The 24,907-nt window shown below is 52.4% G+C and overlaps 12 protein-coding genes across 12 annotated transcripts; 4 read left to right on the forward strand and 8 right to left on the reverse strand.

The window, feature by feature from the left end:
- Window positions 1-374: 374 nt before the first annotated feature.
- RHO25_013056 (uncharacterized protein) lies at window positions 375-1,585 on the reverse strand (the record flags this gene model as incomplete). The annotated part of the gene is made up of 3 exons (XM_023604326.1): window positions 375-588; window positions 640-1,340; window positions 1,388-1,585. The coding sequence occupies 3 exons, from the start codon at window positions 1,583-1,585 to the stop codon at window positions 375-377; spliced, it is 1,113 nt and encodes a 370-aa protein (XP_023450130.1).
- A 1,171-nt stretch (window positions 1,586-2,756) lies between these two features.
- RHO25_013057 (uncharacterized protein) lies at window positions 2,757-4,086 on the forward strand (the record flags this gene model as incomplete). The annotated part of the gene is made up of 2 exons (XM_065603636.1): window positions 2,757-3,297; window positions 3,350-4,086. 2 exons carry the CDS (start codon window positions 2,757-2,759, stop codon window positions 4,084-4,086), a joined length of 1,278 nt encoding a protein of 425 aa, XP_065459708.1.
- Window positions 4,087-4,318: 232 nt separating this feature from the next.
- On the reverse strand, window positions 4,319-5,539 carry RHO25_013058 (uncharacterized protein; the record flags this gene model as incomplete). Its single annotated transcript, XM_023604328.1, has 1 exon — window positions 4,319-5,539. The coding sequence occupies one exon, from the start codon at window positions 5,537-5,539 to the stop codon at window positions 4,319-4,321; it is 1,221 nt and encodes a 406-aa protein (XP_023450124.1).
- Window positions 5,540-7,153: 1,614 nt separating this feature from the next.
- Window positions 7,154-8,583, reverse strand: RHO25_013059 (uncharacterized protein; the record flags this gene model as incomplete). Its single annotated transcript, XM_023604329.1, has 2 exons — window positions 7,154-7,207; window positions 7,297-8,583. 2 exons carry the CDS (start codon window positions 8,581-8,583, stop codon window positions 7,154-7,156), a joined length of 1,341 nt encoding a protein of 446 aa, XP_023450125.1.
- Window positions 8,584-9,237: 654 nt separating this feature from the next.
- Window positions 9,238-10,095, reverse strand: RHO25_013060 (uncharacterized protein; the record flags this gene model as incomplete). The annotated part of the gene is made up of 1 exon (XM_023604330.1): window positions 9,238-10,095. The coding sequence occupies one exon, from the start codon at window positions 10,093-10,095 to the stop codon at window positions 9,238-9,240; it is 858 nt and encodes a 285-aa protein (XP_023450126.1).
- A 729-nt stretch (window positions 10,096-10,824) lies between these two features.
- Window positions 10,825-12,636, reverse strand: RHO25_013061 (uncharacterized protein; the record flags this gene model as incomplete). Its single annotated transcript, XM_023604331.2, has 1 exon — window positions 10,825-12,636. The coding sequence occupies one exon, from the start codon at window positions 12,634-12,636 to the stop codon at window positions 10,825-10,827; it is 1,812 nt and encodes a 603-aa protein (XP_023450127.1).
- A 239-nt stretch (window positions 12,637-12,875) lies between these two features.
- Window positions 12,876-14,613, reverse strand: RCO1_2 (transcriptional regulatory protein rco1; the record flags this gene model as incomplete). Its single annotated transcript, XM_023604332.2, has 2 exons — window positions 12,876-14,085; window positions 14,138-14,613. The coding sequence occupies 2 exons, from the start codon at window positions 14,611-14,613 to the stop codon at window positions 12,876-12,878; spliced, it is 1,686 nt and encodes a 561-aa protein (XP_023450122.1).
- Window positions 14,614-15,808: 1,195 nt separating this feature from the next.
- Window positions 15,809-17,287, forward strand: RHO25_013063 (uncharacterized protein; the record flags this gene model as incomplete). Its single annotated transcript, XM_065603637.1, has 4 exons — window positions 15,809-16,447; window positions 16,503-16,594; window positions 16,650-16,915; window positions 16,971-17,287. 4 exons carry the CDS (start codon window positions 15,809-15,811, stop codon window positions 17,285-17,287), a joined length of 1,314 nt encoding a protein of 437 aa, XP_065459709.1.
- Window positions 17,288-17,572: 285 nt separating this feature from the next.
- RHO25_013064 (uncharacterized protein) lies at window positions 17,573-18,448 on the forward strand (the record flags this gene model as incomplete). Its single annotated transcript, XM_065603638.1, has 1 exon — window positions 17,573-18,448. One exon carries the CDS (start codon window positions 17,573-17,575, stop codon window positions 18,446-18,448), a length of 876 nt encoding a protein of 291 aa, XP_065459710.1.
- A 357-nt stretch (window positions 18,449-18,805) lies between these two features.
- RHO25_013065 (uncharacterized protein) lies at window positions 18,806-19,774 on the reverse strand (the record flags this gene model as incomplete). The annotated part of the gene is made up of 2 exons (XM_023604334.2): window positions 18,806-19,102; window positions 19,169-19,774. The coding sequence occupies 2 exons, from the start codon at window positions 19,772-19,774 to the stop codon at window positions 18,806-18,808; spliced, it is 903 nt and encodes a 300-aa protein (XP_023450473.1).
- A 1,878-nt stretch (window positions 19,775-21,652) lies between these two features.
- On the forward strand, window positions 21,653-22,300 carry RHO25_013066 (uncharacterized protein; the record flags this gene model as incomplete). The annotated part of the gene is made up of 2 exons (XM_023604335.1): window positions 21,653-21,728; window positions 21,786-22,300. 2 exons carry the CDS (start codon window positions 21,653-21,655, stop codon window positions 22,298-22,300), a joined length of 591 nt encoding a protein of 196 aa, XP_023450472.1.
- Window positions 22,301-22,469: 169 nt separating this feature from the next.
- On the reverse strand, window positions 22,470-24,459 carry RHO25_013067 (uncharacterized protein; the record flags this gene model as incomplete). Its single annotated transcript, XM_023604336.2, has 2 exons — window positions 22,470-24,110; window positions 24,160-24,459. The coding sequence occupies 2 exons, from the start codon at window positions 24,457-24,459 to the stop codon at window positions 22,470-22,472; spliced, it is 1,941 nt and encodes a 646-aa protein (XP_023450471.2).
- Between the last annotated feature and the right edge of the window lie 448 nt (window positions 24,460-24,907).

Consider the following 24,907-nt stretch of genomic DNA (forward strand, 5'->3'; position numbering starts at 1 on the left):
TTTTCCGACTCAACTTCACGCTATCGAAGCGCAGACTTCATGTCGAACGCCAGCAGACGCGCCAGACGTGTAGCTGGGCATTATGAAGAGGACGATGCAACTTTCCGACGCCACGAGGCTGCACGTGGCGCCCGATCCTACAACGGTACAACTACGGCATACCCAGGACAAGAACTCGAAACACCAAGGCTTCCTCGGCTGGCCGCCGGCCCCTCGTGTTGCTTGCTGTTGATTTGGCCGGCGGGCTCTTCGCCTGAGACTCCTCTTGGTCTGGCATCATCACGAACGCGACTTTTGCACGTTGGCGAATGACGACGCCCTTCGGGATTCACGCTGTGACGCGACAAGAGGCTATCTGGAGCGAGGAGCGCGCCTCAATCATAGTACTTGACCTTCACGCCGCCAATGACCTCCTTCTCCTTCTCTTTTGACTCGCCCTGCTTTGGCTTGTCCTGATTCTGCCTAACTCTAGTCCGAACCCAATCTCTAGCTTTGATATCTGCCGCTTGGCCGTCCGAATCATCTTTGAGACCCAGACGTCGCAGCAATGGGCTGTCAACTGTCTTCAAATCAAGATCGTGCGCAGGTCTGCAGAGAATGTTAGCCTTTGTGAGCTCGATCATGTCTGAATTGACTCACCTCAGGAAGTAAAGCAGGCCAAGCCGATCCAGATGAGCTTGATCCTCCGGTGAAGCATGCACCCGATGAATGGACGACTTCAAGTACGCATTCGTCCAGAACTGCAGCACATCGGCGATGTTGACTGTGATACTTCCAGGATAGGGCTTCACCCATTTCCACGACCCATCAGGCATCAGCACTTGCAGCGCCGCAACCGGCTGCCGAAAGAGTAACGTCAGAGATCCAAAATCGGTATGTCCTCTCGAATATATGTTTTGATACTTGGCATTCTCTTCCGGCGTTCTTGCTCGGTAGATCATGTACCTCAAATGACAATCCGAGAGGTCATTATACCGATGGCCATTCGACAGATAGTCCTCAGGAAGCTCCAAGACAATCGATATCAGCACAAGTAATTTCTGAATCACATCTTCCGCAATATGGCGCTGGAACTTCTCAATCTCGGCTCGGTTCTCGTGAATGACTTCTGGATGACTGCGTTCAAGCTCTGGGAGGTGTTTGAAGATGTTGTACATCTCCACATTGTCGCGAAGTCCTGGAAACAGCTCAATGGTGCCTTTCGGACGGTACCCGGAGTAATGGCCTTCTTCAAGTCGCGCCCGATGCCTGAGCTTCTCTTCTTCTGGCAGCGCAAAGATCTCTTTGCCAATGGCGAATTGGCGATCGACTTCTTCTTGACTCAGGCCAAAGTTTGTGATCTACAGAGAATTAGCTTCGCTGGTGGAAGAGTTTGGAAGGACCTCACGTAGAAGAAGCCGACTTTGTGGACAGCATCTCGAAGCTGGTTCGCAAGCTTCTGTTTCCCTCCTGGCTGGTCGAACTGGGACAAATCGAGCGTGATCAAATCAGCCCAGTCGAGGTCGAACTTCGACTCCTTTGCTTGCTCATATCTCGGCAGCACCCTTCGAGGCACATCCTGAACGGTTTGTGTTGCAGTAGCCATCGTTGATGCTGACAATGTTAGTGCGACGAAAGAGTTGACAAGTCCTGTGTCGATACAACGGAGTTCAACGCAGGAAATATGCAGCCTAATGTCTGGTAACGTTATCCGGCAACTCGGCAAGCTCAACAAGAAATGGACTTTCTGCCCCTCAGAAGCCACCACAGCTTTGTCCAGTAGAGTTGTTTGCGTACCTGGCAACTCGAAAGATACGTACCTTCGCAGCTGAGTCCGCTTATGTACCGATCACGTGGCAAGCTGCACAGCCATCACGCAATACGCGGGATGGATGCGTAAGGCTTCTTTACTCCACAAAGTCATCAATATGGCCAATGTCTCTAGGGAAAGAACACGCAATCTGCTTGCGAGATGCTCTGCAGGTTATTGGCCCATGAGAACCTGGCAAAGCGCCTGTCGACTGCCCTCATCGCGGGCGAGCAGAAGTACGCAGAAGGTATTCTGTGAGCGGCAGCGGGTTTGATATGCGTTGCTGCCACAATCTTCATATCCTGACGTGGACGCTTGCACAGATTCTGTGTAGCATCTCTGGATATCAACACGTATGCCCCAGTCTCGGCACAATAAGGTTGAGAATCGTCCGCACATAACATCACACAGCAGCCTGTCACTCACCAAGGCTACCCGGGCTTTCACTATTCGAATGCGGGCGCGCAAGAGATACACCATGGACCTCTCGTAAATCTTACCTGGCTGAACAAGCCCTCGGGTATGCGGCCGACTGAGACTGCCAGCCTCCGGACTCTGCTGCAGACACATAGTCACGCAACGTGTGTCTATCGTGTGCCTTGGGATGAATAAGGTGAGCTGTACACTTATCATCAAAGGCTTTTGGGCCGCTACGCTCTAGCCACTTGAGATACGTCTGGTACGTGACAGCGGTGTTTTCGAGCGCTACATGTCACCAGAGCGAATCAACAGCATGATATCGTCATTTCCGTACTGTCACATCTGATTCAGAACGCTCACATGGCAAGCACCAGGAGTGATCCGATGGCACGAGGTGTACTCCGGCGACCTTTGTAGCCAGGTGGCATATCTAGAGCTCGAGTCTACAAGTACAGCTGCCATTGCAATCAATGCTGCACTGACCCCGAAAACATTTTGCTGAAGTATTCAATACTCCACATTGCGCAGGTCAATCCGCCACACATTCATGGCACCGAAGAACTTCCCAAAGTTGCGCCACGCTTTTGGGCTGCTCTTCTCCGCCTTGGTTCTCCTCGGTGCACCCACTCCGCAAGGCAACGCCTCCCACACGACGATCGAACAAGGAAAGTCGACGAGTGGAGAAGCATGTCTTGTCAACTTTATGAGTGCTGCATCGCCCGGCTACAATGCCACATCGAAGGCGATCAAGCGTGTTAGTTTAACTCCTTTGGACCCTCAAACTGAGACCGCGAACGAGAAGGCTGCCCATGCGCTTGTTCAATGCATGGCTGATGCTGGAAGAGCTATGCCGCAGGCCCATATCAGACCGCACGATGCTCGCACGGCTAATTGGCATCGGACTGAGCTTGATGCAAAGTTCATGGATACGCAGCTATCTAGGCTTGCTGGCTTGCAGATGCCCGAAGAGGGACGGGCCTTTGGGTTTCACTCAAAAGGGCCGGCTGGATGGTTCGGTGAAGACTGGCGGAAACAAGGCACGCCATTCAATTACCAGATTCTTGCGAACCCGTCGAAAGACATTCTGGGTAGGTCGCGCTTGGTATCACTGTCTATTGCATACTGACGAGACATCCGCAGTCGGTCTTTCAGGATATGGACCACGAAGGTGGGATGGGGGCCAGGGACCACGTGTAGATCCAGATGTCTACACCCCTGGGCAAGACGCTGAGACCTTACATTGGTCGGATGTCGCGTATCTCACGTACGCCAAGTACAGCAAATTCGAGCCAACCGACAGGAGTGGACATCCTGGATTCTTCTATTCGCCTCCTCAATGGATATATTTCCCGCAAGCTCAGGCATCTGACCGAACCCTACAAGCTCTCCAATCCAGCCTCAATTCTCAATTCGAGCTGGGTCTGAGACCGAAGCCGGGCCTCACATTGCCAATCGGTACACGAGCTTACGACCTTCTGATTACATCACCTATGGTCGGTGGCGCTGTCGTTTTCCTCGCCCAGCATAGGTACCGCTTCGGCCCGTGTGTAATATCATCGTCACAGTCTGGAACTCTGGCGCTAAGACACAAGACGGGATCCAGATCCCCGACATTCTATTGTATGTCCAGCAGAGCGATGACAACACGAAAACCATCATCCAGAAGAACCGCGAGGACGACGCAAATTATAACAGCGGTGGCACTCGCAAATGGTGACACTACTACAAGAACTATTTTCCAAGGTGGTCGGCCCCAGAGCCTGCTCCTAGCGGGCGATAGTGCGTGCAGCAAATCTTCATGTAAGATCAGTATCGATGTATGTACTCACCAGTTCGGTTCGGATCTCTCCAGGCGCAGGGAAAACCTGAAGCTGTAAGATGACTGACGTTTCTTCCAGAACTGTAACTCTCGTTTTCTCTGCCAAGAAGCACATCGATGCTGGAGAAAGGCACCAGATGCGTCCTTCAGCACATGTCGGCGACTGAAAGCAAATGCATGCATTATGCGAAGCTATGATCTTTAACACTTGGTTCCCGATCAATGTAGAAGCACAAAATGCCTTATTTGTACAGTAACTGCAAACCCCATTTTCCCAAGGTCTCCTGACGTCAACTCGAACTCCCCTTCAGCCTCGTCTCTAATTCCCGCAGAGTGAACTGTAACCTCGACTTCAACAGGTTTCCCATACTCGAATACAATTTGCCTCCCCCAACCATTTGCTTCGTCGAACTCTCAGTACAGAACTGCGCATCAAATCGATCGGCAACTTCCTTCAGTCTCTGAATTTGACCAAGAATAATATGGTTCTTAAGTACCCATCCCATACTTCCATCGAGCTTATATGCTCCCAACGCCAGCTGTTCATCCACAACAACTTCTCTGCAATGCACCTTGCCATTGGTATTAGGCATTTCCGTGTTGGGGTCTCGGATACAAGCGACTGTTTGGTACCATGTGAGAACCTTGGACGCCAGTGTTGCAATCGCGATGGGTAGGTGGAAGTCTTTGACGCAAGGGCAAGATATGAGATCGTGGCAGATCTGTACAGCGCGTGAGGTGCTGCTCAGGACTTGATCGACAGAGTATTGTTTTGTCTCGTGGTCAATCTGTGCGTATGGGATTTCGTAGAGCCTGTTGAGAGTTTCGGTCGCGGTCCGTAGACACTGGTCTACACCGGGTGGAGTGGGTGAGTTCGGGATGAATTCTTGGGACATATTGTTGAGCTCGTTTGGGTATATCTTCGCGTCCGCTGATTGGGGCAAGCAGACGGGGTGCCTGGTGTCTGACATGGGACTCGGTTGTTGTGTTGGTTCGCGGGAGTCCACTCTGACCAGAGGGCTTTCACTGGGTAATGAAGCGTTGGTGAAATCGAAAAACCATTCTGGCTCCATGGGCGTGTTGACGGAGCTGTTGTCTGCTGTATGAATATCTTGAAAGAAAGTCGGCTCTGCGCTGCCATATGCACGCATGTCTGGAGGTGATGGATATGGTGAGGATGTTGCAGACCATGCCGGTTCGGTCTTAGGTGTGTGGCCGGAGATCGGGTACGCAATCTGCGCCGGCAGTCCGTGGCCCAGAGGCCCGCCGTTCACAGGCTGTGGTGAATCCGCAGCGGGTCCCCTTCGTGGTAGAACTGGAGCATTCGCGATTCTTTTGTTGAGACCTTGACTTGATCTGGGAGGCTTGCCAGCTCTTAGCGAACGGCTGTAATTGCAGTCACGCCCCAAGGTACGACATCTCGCACAAGAGGGCCGTTCTTGGGTGCATTTGATCTTGGTAGCTGAGCAGTGATCGCATGCAGCTCGGTACTTGATAGTTGGAGTAGACATGATACCCTAGGGCGCTCGAATTAGGGGATCTGCAACTAGGAGTGAAGAGGTTCACAAGAGCGACAACAACGGAACCAGCAGTGTGGAACAAGATATACATGTTACCTCGAGCTACATAACTACCAGAGAGCTCCCTGCAGACTGATCAATCTGTCATCGCTTCGAAATGCGCTTGTATGTCGGGAATAGCAGCTGTGTGTGGCCTTGCGCCAATGCCATTGGCGTTTTCGAGTCATGGAAGGCGGTCCTGTGCGGCGTATCTGCAGCGGTGAAGGATCATAGGGACCACACACTACATGGGGTCCAGTTTTCTCGGCGTGGGATATCTCGTAGCGTGTCTCGTGGGAGTTCTGGAGCATACACAAGCCGGCAGAGGGGTCCGCTGACGTCCCTCTGAAATGAACAATGTCGACATGTTGAAATGCCTGCAAAGTCTTTCGAGCCTTCGTGCAATGACAGAGCGTCCCTTACCACGTTACAACTGCGGCACGCGCGGCGCGTTGCTTGAGAGAGGAGCTTTGACTTTGAACCGGCTATACTCCCTAGATCTGCTCACAACCTTAACACAATCTTTGAAGTTGGTTGAGCTGGTCAGGAATTTTCCCCGATGCACATTAATGCAATGACGGAGGGGCGCTCGCCGGATATCGAGAAGCGCTTCACCCTGCTAGCGGCGTATCCAGCGGAGCGCTTTGTCGCGCCAGCTTGTCCAGGTGCCTGAGGGTGGCCGACGGCCAGAAGTTTTCGAATGCCAATGGCGACAAAAGTGACTGTCAATCGGGTGACGAGCACAAAGCTCCCACTGTGAAGAAGTTGACGGCGAACTCCAAAGGCCAAGCATTTCAGCCAGTTCCGGGCCCTGGGGATGTTTTACTTTGATGAAGTCCTTGCCTGCCCGTCTTGCGCGTGCGTGACGGAGCCGAATGAGCGTTTCTCGGAGAGCATGACGTCTCCGTAGTGGTTGCTGGTAAGTTACGGGTCGAAATGTCAGCAGAGCGGCGAGCGTGTGATCCCACGATCCCAGAGATCTCGAGACTGGGGGAACGAAGTAAGTTCACGGAAACTTGGACTTGGTGGTCAAAGAAGGAAAGAAGAAGGTTGTACGGCGCCGGCTCATCCCGCCCACCGTTTCTGTGACGATCGGCGGCTCCTCCGGCCACAAGCACTCCTCCATCAACGCCTTCCAACAAGCGTATCGATACTCTCATACATTCCTTCTTCCACACTGAAATCTAACTCTGTGCACTTCTTGCTGCATCTATGGCGGATTTCACTCTCAGAAATCTCAGATACAACCAGAGAAGGAGCCAGGCATCTCACCTTTCAGGAAAATGCTCCCTTGACGGGACGGGCACTTCCTTTCACGATGGACAAGGACTCTGCAGAACAAAAGCAAATAGCCCAAGCTCTGCGGGACGCACTAGGTACACTGGTGTACTCGGTCTGCTATGGTTCCGTGCAAGGAGCGTAAGAGTCCGAGTCGCGGCAGCAATGGCCCCCCTGCCTCGATCGTTTTCCCAGGCAGTAAGTCGAGTGACCTTGCATACACACGACTAGCTCCGGATCTACCAGGTCTCGTGACGGCAGGGCTACTCTAGCTCTCCAGCAGTTTGACTACTGCAGGGCCTCTGCAATGCAAATAGAAATCTGCGGCGCATATTCGGAGCTCTGGGAAGGCACGAAATGGGTTAGCGATATTCTCTTTCAGTCCAAATCACGGCCGAGAGGAGCAACGGAGGTCGTGCTAACGAACTTACCATCATCTCGAAATGGTCTGCATCGAGCTTTCCGCACCAGATTTCACTGCCGGGCAACAACACCTCCCATCCACCAGGCCCAAAGTCACGCCTCGCCTCTGTCAGAAACCTGATGACGCTTTTCTCCCCGTCAGAAAGCGCATGAGGTGGTGGCGGAGCTTCGTCGGGAACTCCGCGTCCAGCCCACAGGATCCGCACGTTCTTCACTGCGCCAATGCCACACCTACTTTGCCGATACGAATTCAGGACCTTGGTGAAAGCCTTGAGATGTGGCAGCACCCATTCTGGAATATGCCCTCCGTACCTCCAGTCGCGCACTGAGCGGATGTACTCGTACAGCTCATCTGATAAATGGCCTAAGGTCTCGGGCACCGGACTATTGATGAGTGTCATACTATTGACTTTCTCCCCTCGAGCAACCAGAAGCTGCGCTGCACGAAAGGCGAGAGCGCCTCCCGCGGCATATCCAGCGAAATCGTATGGACCCTGAGGCTGACGTCTTTGGATCTCCGTGATGTAAGTTTCGACCAGGCCATCCCATGAACACATCATATCAGCTGGTCGTTTGAGGAAGGGACACTGTAATCCATAAACAACCACATCGAGGGCAATACGAGGGAGGTTGACGTACGACCGCTCGCTCCCTGATCCATCGGGGAATAAAAAGACTGCCCAGGACGCCGTCCCCGGCCGGCCCTGCATGACTACGGAAGTCGCTGTCGGCATCGCAGGTGATGCATCGCGTGACGTGGTGTATCGAATCGAAGGCGATGGCTCGCGTGATATCGGAGGCGGTGTCACCGCCCACGGCTCGAGCTCTTCTAAAGGTGTGGCCATGGAAGTAGACGAAGGCGTTCCTAATCGTGCTATTCTCTCCACAGGCGTGCCGATCATTGGCGAGTGGAGCGACTCTGTTGACTTCATTCCTCCATTTGCCATCGAGGTGGATCGCATTGGAATGGCCAGATCCTCTGGTGTCGAGGGAAGTCTTGAATCGGAGTAATCCGATGGTGACGTTGTCAATGACAAAGGAGGTACTTCTTGTCTTCCACTCCCCAACAAGGTCGTCTTCAGATCGCCAATAGCTCTCAAATTGACCAAGTCATCAGCGCTGAAATCGAGCTGCAGCTCTTTCTTCAATCGCGCGCTAATGGCCACCGAAAGCAAAGGATCCGTCAGCAGATCCGCCATAGCCATGTCATCGGTGAGTTCTTCCTGAGGAGTCTGGCTCTCCTGACACAGGATGTCTATCGTCCGCTGATACTGCTCTTCCTCTGGCCTGCCCATCGTGCCCACACCTGCGAGATGGAAATTTCAAAGACAGTGCAAAAGAAAGGTGAGGTCGTCCAAAGCCGTTTCATGTCCAGATTTTCCAAGTTCTCGAACGATCTGATCTTACTTCATGGGGAGCCGAACATTTGCGGCGCAATCGCAAGGATGGCCACTGTACATGAAGCGATAAGTCTGGGATCGCCGACCTCGAGCACGAAGTGACACGAGCGGAAGGAACCATATGCCAAGGTTTCAGGTTTGAGGCTTTGGCCAATAGCAGGGATCTCTGGCATTTTGTGTGACATTTGCGAGATAGTTCGACTATTCGTGTTGGTAGGCGAGCCGAACGAGGGAATTGCACTTGGATGTAGCCGATTAGGTCCAACTTGAGGCACCACAAAAGGTCAACCAACGCGAGTAATCGTGCATCTCACCGAAGACCCGCCAACTCTAACTTCCAACTCAGCGGTCTAGAGGTTGATCTCGATTCTTCGGTAAGCTCAACGAGCCAAACGCAAGAGTCGAAGTGCCACGGCATCTTTGCAATTGAACAGTGATGCATGACGTTGAACATAAGCAGAATTCTAAGCAACTGCCAAGTCAAGCAAGCCAACTACAAGAGCCGCCGAACATTCAGAAACCGGGGAGAAGTACCTCGAAGAAGGCAGCCTACAACTTGCCCCCTCCTTCTCCACCAGACGCCGGATGCGGCCACGAAAACCTGATATTCTCATCCTCGAGACCTTTTAAGACAATCCCGATAGCCCCATTCTTGACCAACCACTCCAACCGATGATCTCTATACTCTCTCCTCCTCCCACTTCCCTTCTTCCACGCATCAGGGCCCATCTTCTTCATCAACGGCGCCGCAGCTTCCACTTCCGCATAAGTCTTCTTCACACACTCAATCCCACTAATTCTCTCATGCCAAAGCTGTAACTTCGACCCTTTCACAGGCCCCAACCCATTAATAACACTCCGATTCAAAATCGGCGCAACACAAAAGTCCGCATAACCAATCCCTTCACCACCATTAAAGAACTTCTTCTCCCCAATTTTACTTTCGAGCCAAGCTAGAATTTGACCCGTCTGCTCTTTCGCAGCAGCGACAAGGCGCTCAGCTTCAGAGCCCTCGGCCCTCTTGAACCAATTGATCTCCCCCATAGCCCAATTAATCGCTTCATAATGCGTATCGCAAAGTTCTTCGATCATCCTCGCTTCGGCGCGAGCTTTCGGATCACGGGGAAGCATACTGGGAGATTCTGGGAAAGCTTCTTCGAGGTACATCATGATGGCCGTGGAATCGAAGAGCTTGAACTCTTCACCTCCGCTTCCACTCTTGACAACGAGAGCGGGAACTTCCATGCGTGGGCCTGCGGAGAGGAAGGAGGAATTGGGCTCGCCGGAGCCTAGGTTCGGTGGGGTTTCCTTTTCAAAGGGAAGATCTTTGAAGCGCAGTGCCATACGGATCTTTTGGGCGTAGGAGGACATGGGGTGGTCCCAGAGGAAGAGGTTGGGGGAAGACATTGTAGCTGTCTGGATTTTGCGTCAAAATGATTGATGGGATTGCTCGACGGTCCTCTGCTGACTGGTACAGCAACGAGATGACTCAGTTCTTGATCTTGGAACGTGCTTGAATGTCGCTTGTCGACTAAATGTTTGTAGTAGGTGGACTGAGTAGGTCTGAGGATGCCGCTCGCTCCAGAGAAAACTTTGCTTGCAAGCGTTACTGTTCTCCGCTTGGCCAAGGTGTTTCTTGAGTACGCGGTATAAATGACATTCGAAGTAGAAAATCGAAGCAGTTGAGAGGGTCGAAATGAAGTCGGCTAAAAGGTGAGCTCCAAATAGCTTCAGGACGTTAGCGTCGGCTCTCAATACTCGACCCCACTTGCCAAAGGGCGTTCTCCATCGCTTGGAAGCAGTTTCCGTGCTGACCAACATTGTCGCATCGAAAGAGGATCTGAGGATCTGGTGAGCGTGCTGATAAGAGCGGCACATGAAACGGCCTTTTGGTTGGTGGGCTGTATAATATTATCTACACGAGTATAAGTTCTCGACTACGCCCGACCCGCGAAGATGTTCTGGAGATCATGAGTTCGCGTAGAGTGAGCAATGTGTGAAGCCCAGGTCGAGCAATAAGCGTGTTGCCGCGATGATGCAGAGCCCGCCTTGCGCAGCCAATAGCCTCGTTGGTTTTGGCCCGAAGAAGTCCTGGTAGGCGTGAATGCATTGAGTCTTGACGTTTGATGCTCTCTTTCAGTCAAATCCACCAAAGTCGCCTCCATCCTCCTCGCCACCGGCCTCTGCACTATCCGCAGACTCTTCGCTGTTCAGCACTTTCCTGGGCACTTCAAAGAGCACACAGTAGTTCTTGCCATCCTCTTGGACCTTCCAGCTGCCCAGTCTATGCTCCTTACCCACAGCCGCGATGACCAGAACACCATTCTTGGCTCTCTCGCCGCGGTCCGCAATCGCCAAGTCATTGACGATGCCAGAAACCACGCCATTCTTTTCCGTTCCATCGGTCACAGCTTGTAGAGCACTTTTCGAAAGCGCAGCTGAGCTTAATCCGAATTCGTCAAGCAAGTTTTCGACAGAACTCTCCACGCAGGCCACTCTTCCCAAAGGTTCGATCCGTCTCTTATCTTGACTGAGCCGCCATACTCGTACATAACCATCCCAGGATCCAGATACAAATACATCGGAGAAGGGTATCGCTCGTAATGCCGTGATCCATCGTGGTTGGGGTTTCGTCGTTGCTTCTTCTGATGGCACCTCTTCTGCGCTCACTTCTGACAGGGGCAGGGGCGGGTCCATTCCGTGTGCAAGCGGGTACACGTGAACAGGCTTCTTCTTGTGGACATTCCATAGTGCTAGTGAGCCATTGTCCGAGCCTGTCACAAATGTATCATTATCCAGACACGCCACGCGGTCCATTGAGCCTTCGTGTGGCATTTCGTAGTCCTCGCCAACATCAATCCCGCTGTCGTTGTCCTTTGCTTTTTGTTGCGACTGCTTGGGCGCTCCGCCTCCTCTGAACACCAATTGACTTTCCTCGACCACTTTCCATAATCGCGCTGTCCTGTCTCTTGCTCCCACGGTAACACACTTCTCCTGTGCCAGTGCTGACACATCTGCCACCTCTTCTTGATGCCCAAACAACGTCTCGACGTACGTCAATTCGTCCAGACTCCAGATCTTAACCGTCCGATCGCGACTCGCGCTGAAGAGCTGATTTGTGCCCCGCCGAAACGACAAGCTGTCAATTGAGTCGCGATGGCAATTCTGGTAATAGAATGTCTTCAGCGGCTTGAGCGTCGCCGCATCCCACACAATCAACTTCTTGTCCAGCCCACCCGTCGCCACGAACTTGCCATCCTGACTCGCTGCCACACAACGAATGGCTTTGTTATGCTGCTCCATCCCCTTGGTCTTCTCGCCAAACCTCTTGTTCACAGCAAGTAATTTTGGCTTCCTACTCCTCTTCTTCTCTCCCTCCTCTTCCTCCTCAACCACCTCCGGCAGCTTCCACTTCGCCAATACACAATCTTTGCCAACCGTATACGCCACGCCATCCTTTTCACAAACCGCCACGCTTGTCACACTCTTCTGGTGAAACCTCCACTGCGTCCTCTCGGCACGCGACCACTCAAAATCGCCACTAATCCAGCGATATATCCTCCCTTTTGACTCCGCTGTGTCCTCTTTCAACCTCTCTCCCATCCGTCTCGCCAGATTCTCCTTATCAATGTCCGCAGCATCAAAACCCGCCTCATCGAGAATTTCCTTCTGCGTGTTGGCAAGGTATTGCTCCGCCAGGCGGATCCGCTTAGAAGCGACATCCTCATTTTCGTCATCGCTAGATTCTTCATCGGCGCTGTGCACGTCTAGCGCGCGATTGCGAGAAGACTGGTGTTCGTCGTCGTCTTCATCATCGGAGCCGGAGATGGATTCGTCGCGGATTTTTCGTGGTTTGGAAGAGGGCGCTTTCGAGGATTTTGCGGGAGCGGAGTCTTGAGCTCTTTTTCGCTTCTTTTGCGAAGCGGGCAGGGTGAAGAAGGACGACATGGTGGGTGTGGACAGACGAGCGGCCAGTGAGCGAGCAGTTCTACAATTTTTGAGACGAAAGTTGCTGGAAGCTGTCGGCTCGGATGAATGTTTTACCGAAGCAGATTCGACCGAGAACTCTGCCTTCTCCTCCGTGACTGCTGCAACATAAGGCATCACGCCTGTCGAAATGGAAAGAACGGAGCGAAAGAAACCAGCTGTCTGCGATTGAAGCTGAGCTGTTACTTATTGCTCTGCTACTAGAATGCCTCCAACGCGCCCTGCCCAGAAATGCCCCAAACTTCTACAGGCTTGATGATGGGCTTATACCCGCCCAGCGACTTCGCAGGAACCCAATTACCATGAATCTGAGCCTTGACATGCAATGGCAACTGCACGATCGCCACGGGAGTCTCGAAAGTCTTAGTGTCCAACACCACCACATCACAGCGATTAGCCTTTCGCCTCTCCACCAATGCGATTACCCATCCATCACCCTCTGGTGCGTCGTCTGTTCGCGGAACGAAGATTGGTTCTTGCACAAGCGAATCGTCTCCTGCATAGAACCAGCGAGTTTCGCCAGTTTTGTTGCTGTGCATTGCAATGCCGTTGAGCCCATGGAAGACGTTCTTTCCGCCATCCGACTTCTTGGGAATGAAGGCGTTCATCCAGACGATATCGTACTTGGAGCTCATGAATCGCTCATCAATGCGCGGAAACTCAGATGGGACGTCGAGAATGATTTGAGGATCCTCGAGAGCGGCGCGATCGGGCTGCGTGGGGTCGATCTTCCAACGAACGTAGTCGGCTTTAGTGTCTGCGGCTGGCATGCGAGGGTTCTCCTCGTCAGGAGGGAAGAACGGGAAGGCGTTGTCGTGGACACGGCAGCTTTCAATGAAGATGAGGCCATCCTCTTCCCATGCTGCGGCTGTGTGAATCGGCATGCAGTTCTTCCAGTCGTATGAGCGCACCTCCTTCGACTGCCAGCCGGAAGCTTTGGGAGTTGCGGCATCGCGAGGGACTGCGATCAGCGTGAGACCTCTACTATAGTCGTAGGCCCAATGATGGCCGCCTTTCTGCATCCGGGCAACGTTTGCCTCGAACGGCCAAACGAACAGAATGAGCCAGTTGGGAGTAATGGCGCAGTCGTGGATGAATCCCGGCGTCTCGTGTGGATCCTGAAGCCAGAATTCGTTCTTAATCTTGCCGGCCCGGTCGATGGAATAAGTCACAATATCTCTGGTTCCGAGGCCCTTGGCTTCATAACCGAATACTACAAGTTCGTCCTTGTATGGATCGTACTTTGGGTGTGCCGTGAAAGTCTTGGCTTTGATCTGCTTGAAAGGGTCGTAACATCTCGTTTCCAGAGTAATGGGGTCCACACCATATGGTAAGGCGACTTCCTTCAGTGCCAGCAAATGCTCGGCCCAGTACACAAGGTTGGTATTGGCTGTCGAATCGACAGCGGCTCTGCAAAGCATTACTATTTGGGGATGCTGACGACGGTTCAGTGGATACAAACCTCACGCATGGATGATGGGAGTGCGGGTTCCTATACAACCCGAAAAGCGCTTTGTTGGCCTTTCGCTCGAGTTTGTACCTCTCTGTTTCGATATATCTGGTTTTCATGTCGACCCGGCCATTGTGGAACTGGAAGACCGAGATGTTACCGTCTCCATCGATGGGAACGTTGTCTGGATGCGGGGGAACGAATGGATCGCACATGACACGATAGAAGTTGCCATCGATGGCCTTCGGCACCTCGCCAAGGACGACCAAGTCCTCGACTTCACCCTCCAGCCGGCAAGGTGAGCTTCCTCCAGCAAGATCGATAGCGACTGGCCAGTTCGATTTCAGACCATAGTTCCCGTCCGTTGCTTCGGGCGCTGCAGTGGAAATAGGAGGTACGTCTGGTGCTCGCAGCTCTGCGGCTGCTTGCTGAACCTGAGGGGGCTGAGTCTGAGGCTCGACTGTGGTAGTCTGAGTGCTTGTAGCCATCTTGAATACTCAGTGTCGCTTTAATCTGGTGAGGAAATGGAACAGTTCGTCAAAGTACCTCCATGCCGCCTGCGAACAGGCAACTTTTATGTGTCGCACAGCATCGTTGATCTGCGCCGGCAATCTCCTTGCCCCGCATCGTTCGCCAGGTGTACTTCAAGTCTACATTCTGGACGTCGAATCAGGAGCTTCGTGATGTTCGGCTTACCCATGTGCCTGAGAGGAGGTATACTCGGACAAACACCACATCCTCCGGAGAAATCCACAACGCCCCGGAAAACGCTCACATTGACCACAAACCTGGTCAGGTATCTCCAATTGCCGTTGCAATAAGGTTTTGTGAGCATGTACCTCTGCCTCTTTCGCCCTGGTCGTGTTTGCTAGTGCCTAGGACAAGAGTTGGAGATTGAAGTGCAGCCACGGCTCTTGCCAAAGGCGGCAGCTGACTCAGCAAGCGCGACTTCCCAGACCTCAAAGTCGCACCCGTCATCTCGCTTCTATCCTCACACCATCGCCGTTCGCTGCTTGCAGTCCCAACGGTCTACGCATACCGGACAGACAGCGATCGGATGGAAAAGGACAGTATGCCCACCTCATGGCGGACATACGCGCCTCCAGTCGACGCCGTACGCAATCACTGACCCGACACTTCCTTCAAAGCGCCCTAATGCTAGCAGCTCCCACCTCGTCGATGAATTGGTGTAGTTTCTGCAATCGAAAATACTCCCGTCGGTAAGTCATTCGACCTCAAGCGTCACAACTAGACTTACAAATTCCAGAGACGCACTACAACGGCACCAAACAACCTGTCCCAAGCGGGGAAACCAACCTTTGACGAAAGGCGTTCGATCACGAGGCAGGAATCGTCATTCGTGTGAGAACGTATGTATACAACCTGTTCCTCCAAATGATTGTCTGATCTTTGCAGTGTGCCAAGAAGAAGCTGTATTGTGATGGCGGCTCGCCATGCGGCACTTGCGCTGGCAAACACGTGAGCTGCTCGAATGCAGTGACTGACAGCGCAGCGACCTCAAGAAGCGCCTCTCGTGATCGTGAATCAAGAGTGCAAAGCCAGTTTTCGACTTCCTTTCTTCTTCGTGACGGCGAAGAAGAAGTCTTCTCGTCCAGGTTCAACTTTCCCCGTCCGCCTTCCAGAGATACTGCCGAGAGTCAGTCTGGAGATATTGCAGACTCAATGGAATTCGAATTCGACTTCAACGCAAGCATCTTTGGGCCTGCATTCTTCGAATCTGAGATCTGGCCCACTGCGGATGTGCTTGTGTCTGGCAGCGAACGTGGAACCACACCGACTCCGCACCTCGACGTGTACGGCGTAGCTGACCATCTTGATCGTCTTTCAAGTATCACTTTCGCGCTATCAGAGTATACCAGTCCAGATGGATCTGCATTGTCGACTTCTGACACTTTGACAAACTTGCAGCAAGTCTTCAGTCAAGCCAGAGTGGTGAAGCACATCGAGGACTATTTCCGAGGCTGGCATCGCAACTGCCCCGTAATTCACAGGCCTTCGTTCAGGATCAGCGAGGTTGATGACGTACTTCTGGTCGGGGTGATCCTGCTCGGAGCCATGTATTCAACAAGTCAGAAGGAGCGCAGCATGGCAAGTATGATTATGGCGTATGGCGAGGAATTCATTTTTCGTGCTGTGTCATCAGTCGCAAAAGGGAAACTTCAGAATCTTGGGGCGAACGGTGTCAATGAAGATTTCCAAATTGTGCAGGCTGGATTCTGCATGGCTGTCGTTCAATTTTGGACCGGAGACGCAGAAGCAAAGCAACGGGCTATGACCACACGTTTTTTACAGGTCATCGAGGTGAGATTTGGAGTCAGCCCTGCAGTACAGAGGGTTGGTATTGATTTGTGCCCAGGCAGCCCACTGCATCGATATGTTCAAGGCAGCGCATCAGCTCGACGACCGTATTAGCGAGCGGAAGTGGCTCCTGAAAGAGGCCAAAGTAAGGTGAGTTCGATCGTCTTCGGAGGAAATAACAACACATTTAATGCAAGAGCTGTAGGACAGCGGCGTGGCTCAGCCTGCTTGATTGCGCCTTCTTGTTCTTTCGTGGCATACCAACCCGAATCCTGACATCCGAGATCATGTACGGCCTGCCTTGTGTCGAGACAGTATTCGAAGCAGAACACCCTTTTGCCTTACCACAGTTTTCGTTCTGCAGAGCATTCAATTCACAAGAAGCATTCCAGCGGCTGTTCTTTCGGCAAGGATCTAATGACACCCGCATATTGGATCTGACAGTGCTAGACACTTTCATTCTGATACACAGTAAGACCCTCAACGCCTGTGCAGCTATCTTCTCTCTGACTGTTGCTCACTATAGTGCTGTATCGGTACACGAGTGACGTCTTATCCCTGTCGCTTTGCAGAGCTTTTTCGAGTGAGTCGGAGGCTTTCACTACTGATATTCGATATGCGCTGGACACATGGCACAAATGCTGGAAGCACCTGAAGACACATGCACAGCAGCAGAACCAGTGGGATGGTATGGGCTTCTGGCGCAATGGTGACCAATACGAGACCGCTATTCGATTGCTACTGACCCAGTCAGGAGATCCTGAGCTGAGGCTACTTCTTGGCAGCCATGTCGACAGACTGGATCTTCTCAAACGATTGACAATGAAGCGACCGCCCGTATGACAAGGCATGAGGTCGCAAAATAGTATGTGCTCCATCAACCATTCACAAAGACACCTTGGACAGCTGAAAATGGTAAAAAGTGGGGCACGGACCCTATTCACGAAGCAACAATTGTGGTTCGGGCAACATCGCTCAACTCTAAATTTCACGCAGCGACAGAATCGAAAAAAACACAGCTACTCGAAGCACTGCCTTGACAGTTTGAATATTATCAGATTGGCTGAGTGCTGATTTTGACGACAGGCAGTGGGACACAAAGGCGCGACAAAGAGAGAGAAATTCAAGATGCCAAAGACAAGCGCCAACAAAGAGAGGAGTGCGGCAAAGAAGCTGGGTTCTGCTGGCAACACTTCCGACGTCCGCAAGCGGAAAAGAGCAGGCAGCATCTCTGATGCGTCCACGCACAGCGACAGCAAGGACTCCAAACTCGAAGTCGCAAGCGCACAGCCTTCGCTAGCACCGCGGAAGCGTGCTCGAGTCTCGCCACAGCCCAAGATGCCCACCGAAGGAAAGCAAAGAGCACGAAAGACGAAGCAGGACTGTTCCGAGGAACTTGTGGACATGTCTGAATGGATGTCACCAAATTCGCAGGGCAATTCGAGCTCGATGTGGCGGCCCAAGAACAAAGCGCGAGAGGAAGAAATCGCGCTCGGTCCAAGTGTCTACGCAGCAGTCAAGGCTGAACGCGCCGCACGCAGATCACCAACGCCTCAGAGTCACGTCGATTCTGTCGATTCCAACGCTTCGAGTCGGCGCTCCCCAAAGGCTCAAAAACGAAATGCAGAAGAAGATGATGCCGCGCGGGAGGCGGAGAAGGCATCTGTTGCCGACAGGATTGCTGGAAGAGGGCTATTCGCCTCAGCCAAGGTTGGTCCTGAATTTACTGCGCTGCTCTCTGCTTACGGAATCTTGTGTCCGTTCAGGATGAGTAACGGCGAGGTTTATGATCCCGTCTCTGCCTGGCCGACCACGAGCACCACAGAACTCCGGAGTATCTCGTGCGCTTCGGCTTCTGCAGGCAGTCTCGTCATTGGCCAGATCCAGAAGGGCTATGAGGGAATGCCGAGGACGCATCCGAATCCTGGGGCTTGGCGCACGTGGGAAGACGAAGTCGAGAAGGTTCACGTCGCACTGGACGATGTGGATGAGCTAAGCCTGTGAGAGGTGTCTCGGCTCTTGACGTTACCTGGAGAATATTGTGGCAAGCTCCGCTGGTGCTGGTCTGAGCTTGATGACTGCACTGAAGCTTGGGGTCTTGGTGAAGAGATGCGGAAGCTAAGATCGATGAACGTGATTGAAACTCATGGAAGCGCATTGATTTCATCGCAAACATTTGATAGCACGATTGGTGCTACGGAACTTTAGAAGAGCATAAGCTTGTCAACGGAAAATTAACAATTCGCATCAGGCGAGCGCGCTCGCAGGTCCTTCTCATGCGTCAGTACCCGGATCTATCCCACGAACCTCGCCATAACCCAAGCCTCGTACATTCACCTCTTCCCCTTCTCCAAAGGCCCTTCACATATTCACCCAAATCGCCCCCATCAATCGATTCGCGGTCTTCGTCACATAATCTGCCGTCGCTCCCAGCCCATTGTTCAAATTGCCAGGATCTACACTTCCAGAATTATACTGTCTGAATGCCGCATACCAGTTTCCCTGCTTTGCGTAACATTGCTTCAATCCATCGCCAAAAGCAGTGCCTGATGTTCCATCGCGGATCATTTGAAGAATACTGCCTGCTGGGTCCGCGGGATTGAAAGTTACGCCATTGTGAGATTGCATGAGACCTGGGTTGCGGACGCCGTTGTTCGTCTGTGGTGGTGGGATTAGTATGAGCAGTAGAGTGGGGGAAGTGGCATGGATAAGAAGAGGACGTACAGTAGGAGCGCGAACATTTCCGCCAGTTTCTTGCATGATGATGCAGAGAATGACTCTTCTGTCTACGCCGGATTCCTGGGATACGGTGAGGATGGAACTTCGAATGAGAGCGATTTCTGCTTCTGTATCATGGAGTCTCATGAGTCGTAAGTTTTGATTCCAGAGTGTATCCCAATTTGCCCATTGGTTGGGGTTCGGGTAATTAGATGCTGGACCACTGTATGGAACGAAGGACCTTGCGCCAGGGATAGTGCCATTGGTTGGTGGCGGTGGAGCAGGCGCAGGAGCGGGTGCTGGTGCTGGTGCACTGCCTCCTCTGGGAATGTTAATGACCTGGCCGACTTGGAGAGTGTTGGGATTGATGCCGGGATTGGCTGCTTGTAAAGCTTCTAGAGAAACTCCATTCTTTTGAGAGATTGTCCAGAGAGTGTCGCCGGCGACGATTGTGTACTTTATCGTTCCAGACCCTGGGAGATTGAGAACTTGTCCAACTCGAAGGCTTCCAGCAGCAACACCTGGATTCGCTGCTTGGAGTGCGTCGACAGAGAGACCCAGTTTCTGGCTGATAGACCAGAAAGTGTCGCCAGACTGGACTGTGTATGACATCTTGGGCTACCCAAAAATTCGAATTGGGAAGTGGAATCGACTTTTCAATACCTCGAATTTGGACTTCGAGGGCAAGTGGGCAATGGATTCCTATCTGGCAGTCAGAGCCCCATCTCACAGCAATCTGTACCGAATGCCTACCTTCGTCATCAGCGCCTTTATCCAATTTCCTTTGTCGTCTGCATGATCTCCGCCGACGCAGAACAGTCGCTCTGATGTACTCAACATATCTACTAGATGCCGCCGAAGCCGCTCCTGTGAAGTGATGCAATATTTTTGTAGTTCGCATGTGCTTATGCAGGTTAGTCACGAAAATGATGTCGATTGTCTTGGCGGCTGGCAAGAAAAAGAAAGGTGTAGCTGCCCAAAGCAGTCCAAGACCACTTCATCCTTCCGGCTGGACCAGTGGACTGCGAACAGGTCATCAAGAGATGCATTGGCAGAATTTGCGATGTAATCCCACTTGTATGGTTTCCAAAATTATCACTTCACGCAGAGCGAACTGCCCGTGCTTGTTGGCATCTTGGAAGTCTTTGCCGACGCGAATGCGACAACCGTGTTTGGACTAGCCAACTCCTCGCAATCTAGAGTCTCTCGGGCCATGGTATCGAGAGGCTCGTGTCATCGCGACTGTCGCTGTCCCCCGGAGGAATGGCTCGATTCAAAAGCTGACAATCTGCATCTAGAAAGGCCTTGCGGAATGCCACTTCTTGCACGCATCGGCATCGATTGGGAGGAGCATATCAAGGACATGGGAGCGGATATCCTCTTCACCAAAAGCTTTCCCGCTGTCCGAAAGATGTCGGTAAGATTCTTGTGTGCGGGATGTCAGATGTCGGAAACGACCAGGTGAAGTCGTGGCCAAGCATCCGTGTTCCCTGTCACACAACAGCACCGGCGTACACCGGTTCTCAACTAGTTCGACTTCATCATCTACAACAATACTGATCTAGGTGACTCCAGTCTTCGCCATCGAACCGCCCTTGGAGTTTGTGCCCTACGAAGTGATCCTTTCGTGCTGCTTGAGAGAGCCAGCCGCGGTTATGAATATCGGCACGACCACGCATTTTGACTTCGTCCTCAGACCACCACGGACGCCGACGAACCATTCGCAAGAGGCAGAGATAGCATGGGCCAGTCTTGCAAGGGCTTCCAGGAACACCAATCGTTGTTCACACCCACGTGTTCCACCTGCTTGGCATTCACAGTGCTGGGCTATCGGCAATTACGACCACACCATGGGTGAGGGTAACTTCGTCGCGTGCCTTCGGCGGTCTAAACGGAAAGCCATCGTCGGCAGATCAGTTATCTCAGGTGTGGTCCGGCTTTGCTACAAGCCCGGCCGTCCCCTGACCCAATGTGGCCAGCCCACAGAGGGTGGATGAGGTCAGTCAACCCATGTAGAGTGGCGTTACGTGGAAAGCGACTGGCCGCGAAACAACCAGACAGGAATGTTTACGGAAAGTCAAGAAGTTCAGCAGATTTTCTGGCGCCACGAAGAAGAACGGAGCCAGCCAGTGATACTATCTGTAATGCAGTAAAGCGTCCAACCCTCACCAGTGAGCCTACACGTGCTCCAAAGACCTTGGAGACTCACCGCGCCCGAATAGGCAATCGCAGGTAGTGGAAGGAATTCGGCACTTCTTTAGGAAGTGCCCTCATGGCATTCAATCGAGAATGGAAGAAATGGTTGCGCCTTACTCATCAAGCCTTCGGAAAACGAGATGTCCGGTGCAGCCTTAACGGCGCTGCAAGATGTGATAAGACAAATGTCTATATAATTACAAGTCAACACGATGCCCAATACTCGTCAGATCACAGCAAACTCAGACGCAGAACGAGTCGCGACCTCACCAGTAGTTTCCTACGACAGGAACAATGCAGCTCTCTTGCATCATCACCTTCCTTCTGGCGGCATGCGCCATAGCTGCTCCTATCGGCCGACCAGTCTACAGTACGAGCGCTCATTGATTGTCAAGCTGCGGGAAGACTAACAGTGTCGCTACAATAGAGCGTGGAGGCTTCGACATCGTGCTCAATCAACGAGATGAGCCAGCTCCAATTGCCCTCCTCGAAACCCGCAAAAACGACGATCTGGACTCATGCAAGAACCCTCATCCATTGACAGAGGAAAACAAATTCGGATCTTGCACCATAGAAAAACGAGGTCGCTACTCGAAGAGTTTCGGACAACGATCAGTCACCAAAGAAGTCGTCAAACGTAATGCTTTCCGCAGCCGAGAAGATAACATGAAGCGTGATGCTTTGGCTAAGCAAGCAAATAACAAGAAGCGTGATGCTCTCGCCAAACAAGCCTCGAAGAAGAAGCGCGAATCCGTCGACATAGGTAATCCGTTCAACACTCCAGAGACTATGAAGCGCAATGCTCGCGCAAATGTCATGAAAAGCTTCGCACGCGGGTCTGAGGTCGATCGATCTGTTCATCGTCGAGATGCTTCTAGGCGCAGCGTTAAGGACTTTCGGGCTTTGAAGAGGAGCAATATGAATGGACACTTTGTTGTTTGAGATTCTCGCGCTGTGTGAGTGTGGAGTAGAAGTTTGGTCAAATGGTGTGCGAGAATATGTTCAATTAGCGTTTGTTTGTGCGAAATGTATGCGTACCCCCATGCAAGTCATTCTATCAGTCTCATCCCCCTTCGATCTCCGATCTCCAATGTGTCACGCCCCGCCCAGCTCAGTTTCCCCAATCCGCAGCTGTCGCACCAGTACCATCATTTCCTTCCCCATCCTCATCCTCGCCCAACAAACCCAACGCTTTGAGCCATTTCTTCGAGGCCGGCTTCACGTCCAAGATCTTGTATTCCGCACCCAGAACATTTTCACGATCCCATGGGACATTTTCTTCGCTGAACTCCGTTGCTGTGAAGTAGTGAATGTGTGATTCATCGTGCGCCGTCATGCCGTACCGAATCTCCCAGTCGTCGTAGAGCTCGCCACCTGTGCTCCAGAACTCATCGTAGAATTTGCCCCGATCTGTGTCGTTGAGATGTGTGTGGGTGAACCCCAGAGTGCCTGGTTCGACAGTACCTTCGCCTCGAACCATAGGAGGCTTGGCCTGACCCCGACCGAAGCCGCTTTCAGGGGCATTCGCTTTGCGGTATGCCTTGTTGTTGATGGCGTTGTAGCTCTCGTAGACGGATCGCGGAGCATGCATACCAAAGGCACCATACCCAGGATGCTCAGGATATCTCTCCGCCTTCATGACCTTGTACTCACGGGGCGCAACCAGTGGGAGAGCCAAATTAGCCATCTGATTGATCAACTTCTTGAGCTCGCTCTGTACTGCAAGCGTGACGTATGGAGATGCTGCGAGCGAGGATTGGCGGATGAAGGCTTCAGGAGCATTCTCATCGAAGACTTGCAGCTCTTTGCCCGTTTGTGATGCTTCGACTGCATAAGTACAGGCATTTCTGAACGAGCTTGGCAGATAGACGCCCTGTGTCGAAGGCCGGGGTGGGATAGACTCGTCGTCGCTGTCGGTGTCTACTTCGTATGGAGGATTTTCCGCCCAGTAATCGGGATGGTCGCGTCTATGGATCTGGTGTTTCTCGCCGAGTTGTTGATGCGTGAACCAGTCGACGAAAATCTTCCGACCGAGATCTTGCACGCGCTCCAGATGGGTCGGGTTGTGTGCGCTCGAGAAGAAAGCGGTCTTGACGGGCTTCCCATGACCAATAGCTGCGTACTTGGGAGCAGTATCTGGGACATGAGTTGCCAATGCCAGGGCCTGGATGTCCCGCATCAGCTGGTCGATGCGATTCTTCTGGCTTTCGCGGAAGTCGGCGATCTCGAATGTATATTCCGCATCTAACCCCAACTTCATCGTGAGGTCGTTCAAAGGGCTGCCACTGCCGATGTAGTGGCGCATTGCATCGATGAAAGTCTCCTCACATTCCAGCTTGCGTCCGAGAGCAAGATGGAAGTGATAGTTTTTCTTCACATCCTCCCAGATATCATCCTTGTTCAGCAAGAGCTGCCTTAGACCTGGAGCAATCTCGGCCAGAACATCATACAGCTCCGCGTAGGCTGCAATGTCGGCAAAGTCCTCGTACTCCAGCCAATCGTCGACGTCCTCCTTGTACAACAACTTGAAAATGACTCTGTGGCTCTTGCGAATGGTGCGAAGATACTGGAGAGCAGTGTCGATAACCCGGAAACCGTCACCTTCCAAGTACTGATACGTACAGTTTCTGTACTTACTGTGATGGTGCCTACGATGGGTGAAGCCATGGGCATCTTCAGAGAGGTAGAAGACGGTGACTCTGCTTTTGGGCAATGCTAGACGATCGTCCAGAGAGTGCTGTTCGGTATCAGGCTGAGATGACGTTAGTCAAATCTCGCATTGCATGGACAGCTGTACATACCGTCTTGTTCAGTGTAATAGTGTCAGTCTCTTTGTTCTGCACAAGATAGTACTTGAGTACTTTTCGATCTCTGCCTGTTGGCTCGTGTCGAGTCGTGGTCGCCGACCCGGCCCAGTCATTCTTCTCACTTCCTAGGAAGAACATTGAGGCACGGCCCAGAATCTCGCTGTTAAGCACTAGATGGTTCTGTGGCACATCATCGAGTGCGATGATACGGTCGCCTTCCTCGTAGCAAAGCTCGCGTTTCCAAGAATTCTCCGGTTGCTGAGGTTCCGACTCGTACATTAACACAGGCGCCATGTCGATAAATTCGAGGGTCGAGTCTGCCAGTATCCAAAAAAAAAAGCTCAGTGGTGAAAGCAGGTTCACCGCGAGGCGAAGGACGGGTAATAAAATGGGGGTCGGGCGGTAGCTTGAGCGAACGGTTGCTATGCAAAGTGGTGGTGTTGCGAGCGACTGGTGTCGAGAAAGAGTGGTCGAGGCCGAGTTGTGGGTCCAAGCTTAAGTGGAAGCTGGCATTTTATGCCTCAGGAGTGGGTCCAGCTTGGGTAAATGAAGGTTTGGTGAATCCGGATTGAATACAGACACTGTGAAAGATCTGTGGGTCACGGACTCCATCATTCACCTGTTCGCTACATCATGTGATTAGGCATGAGCATGAAAGTCCGCAGTACGCAACGCAACGCAGCCGTCTGCTCCTCGTGAGGGAAGACCAATAGCGGAGGCATAATCGGCGGAGATCTCGAGC

This window comes from Cercospora beticola, chromosome 9, assembly GCF_033473495.1.
Source record: "Cercospora beticola chromosome 9, complete sequence".
NCBI lineage: Eukaryota > Fungi > Ascomycota > Dothideomycetes > Mycosphaerellales > Mycosphaerellaceae > Cercospora > Cercospora beticola.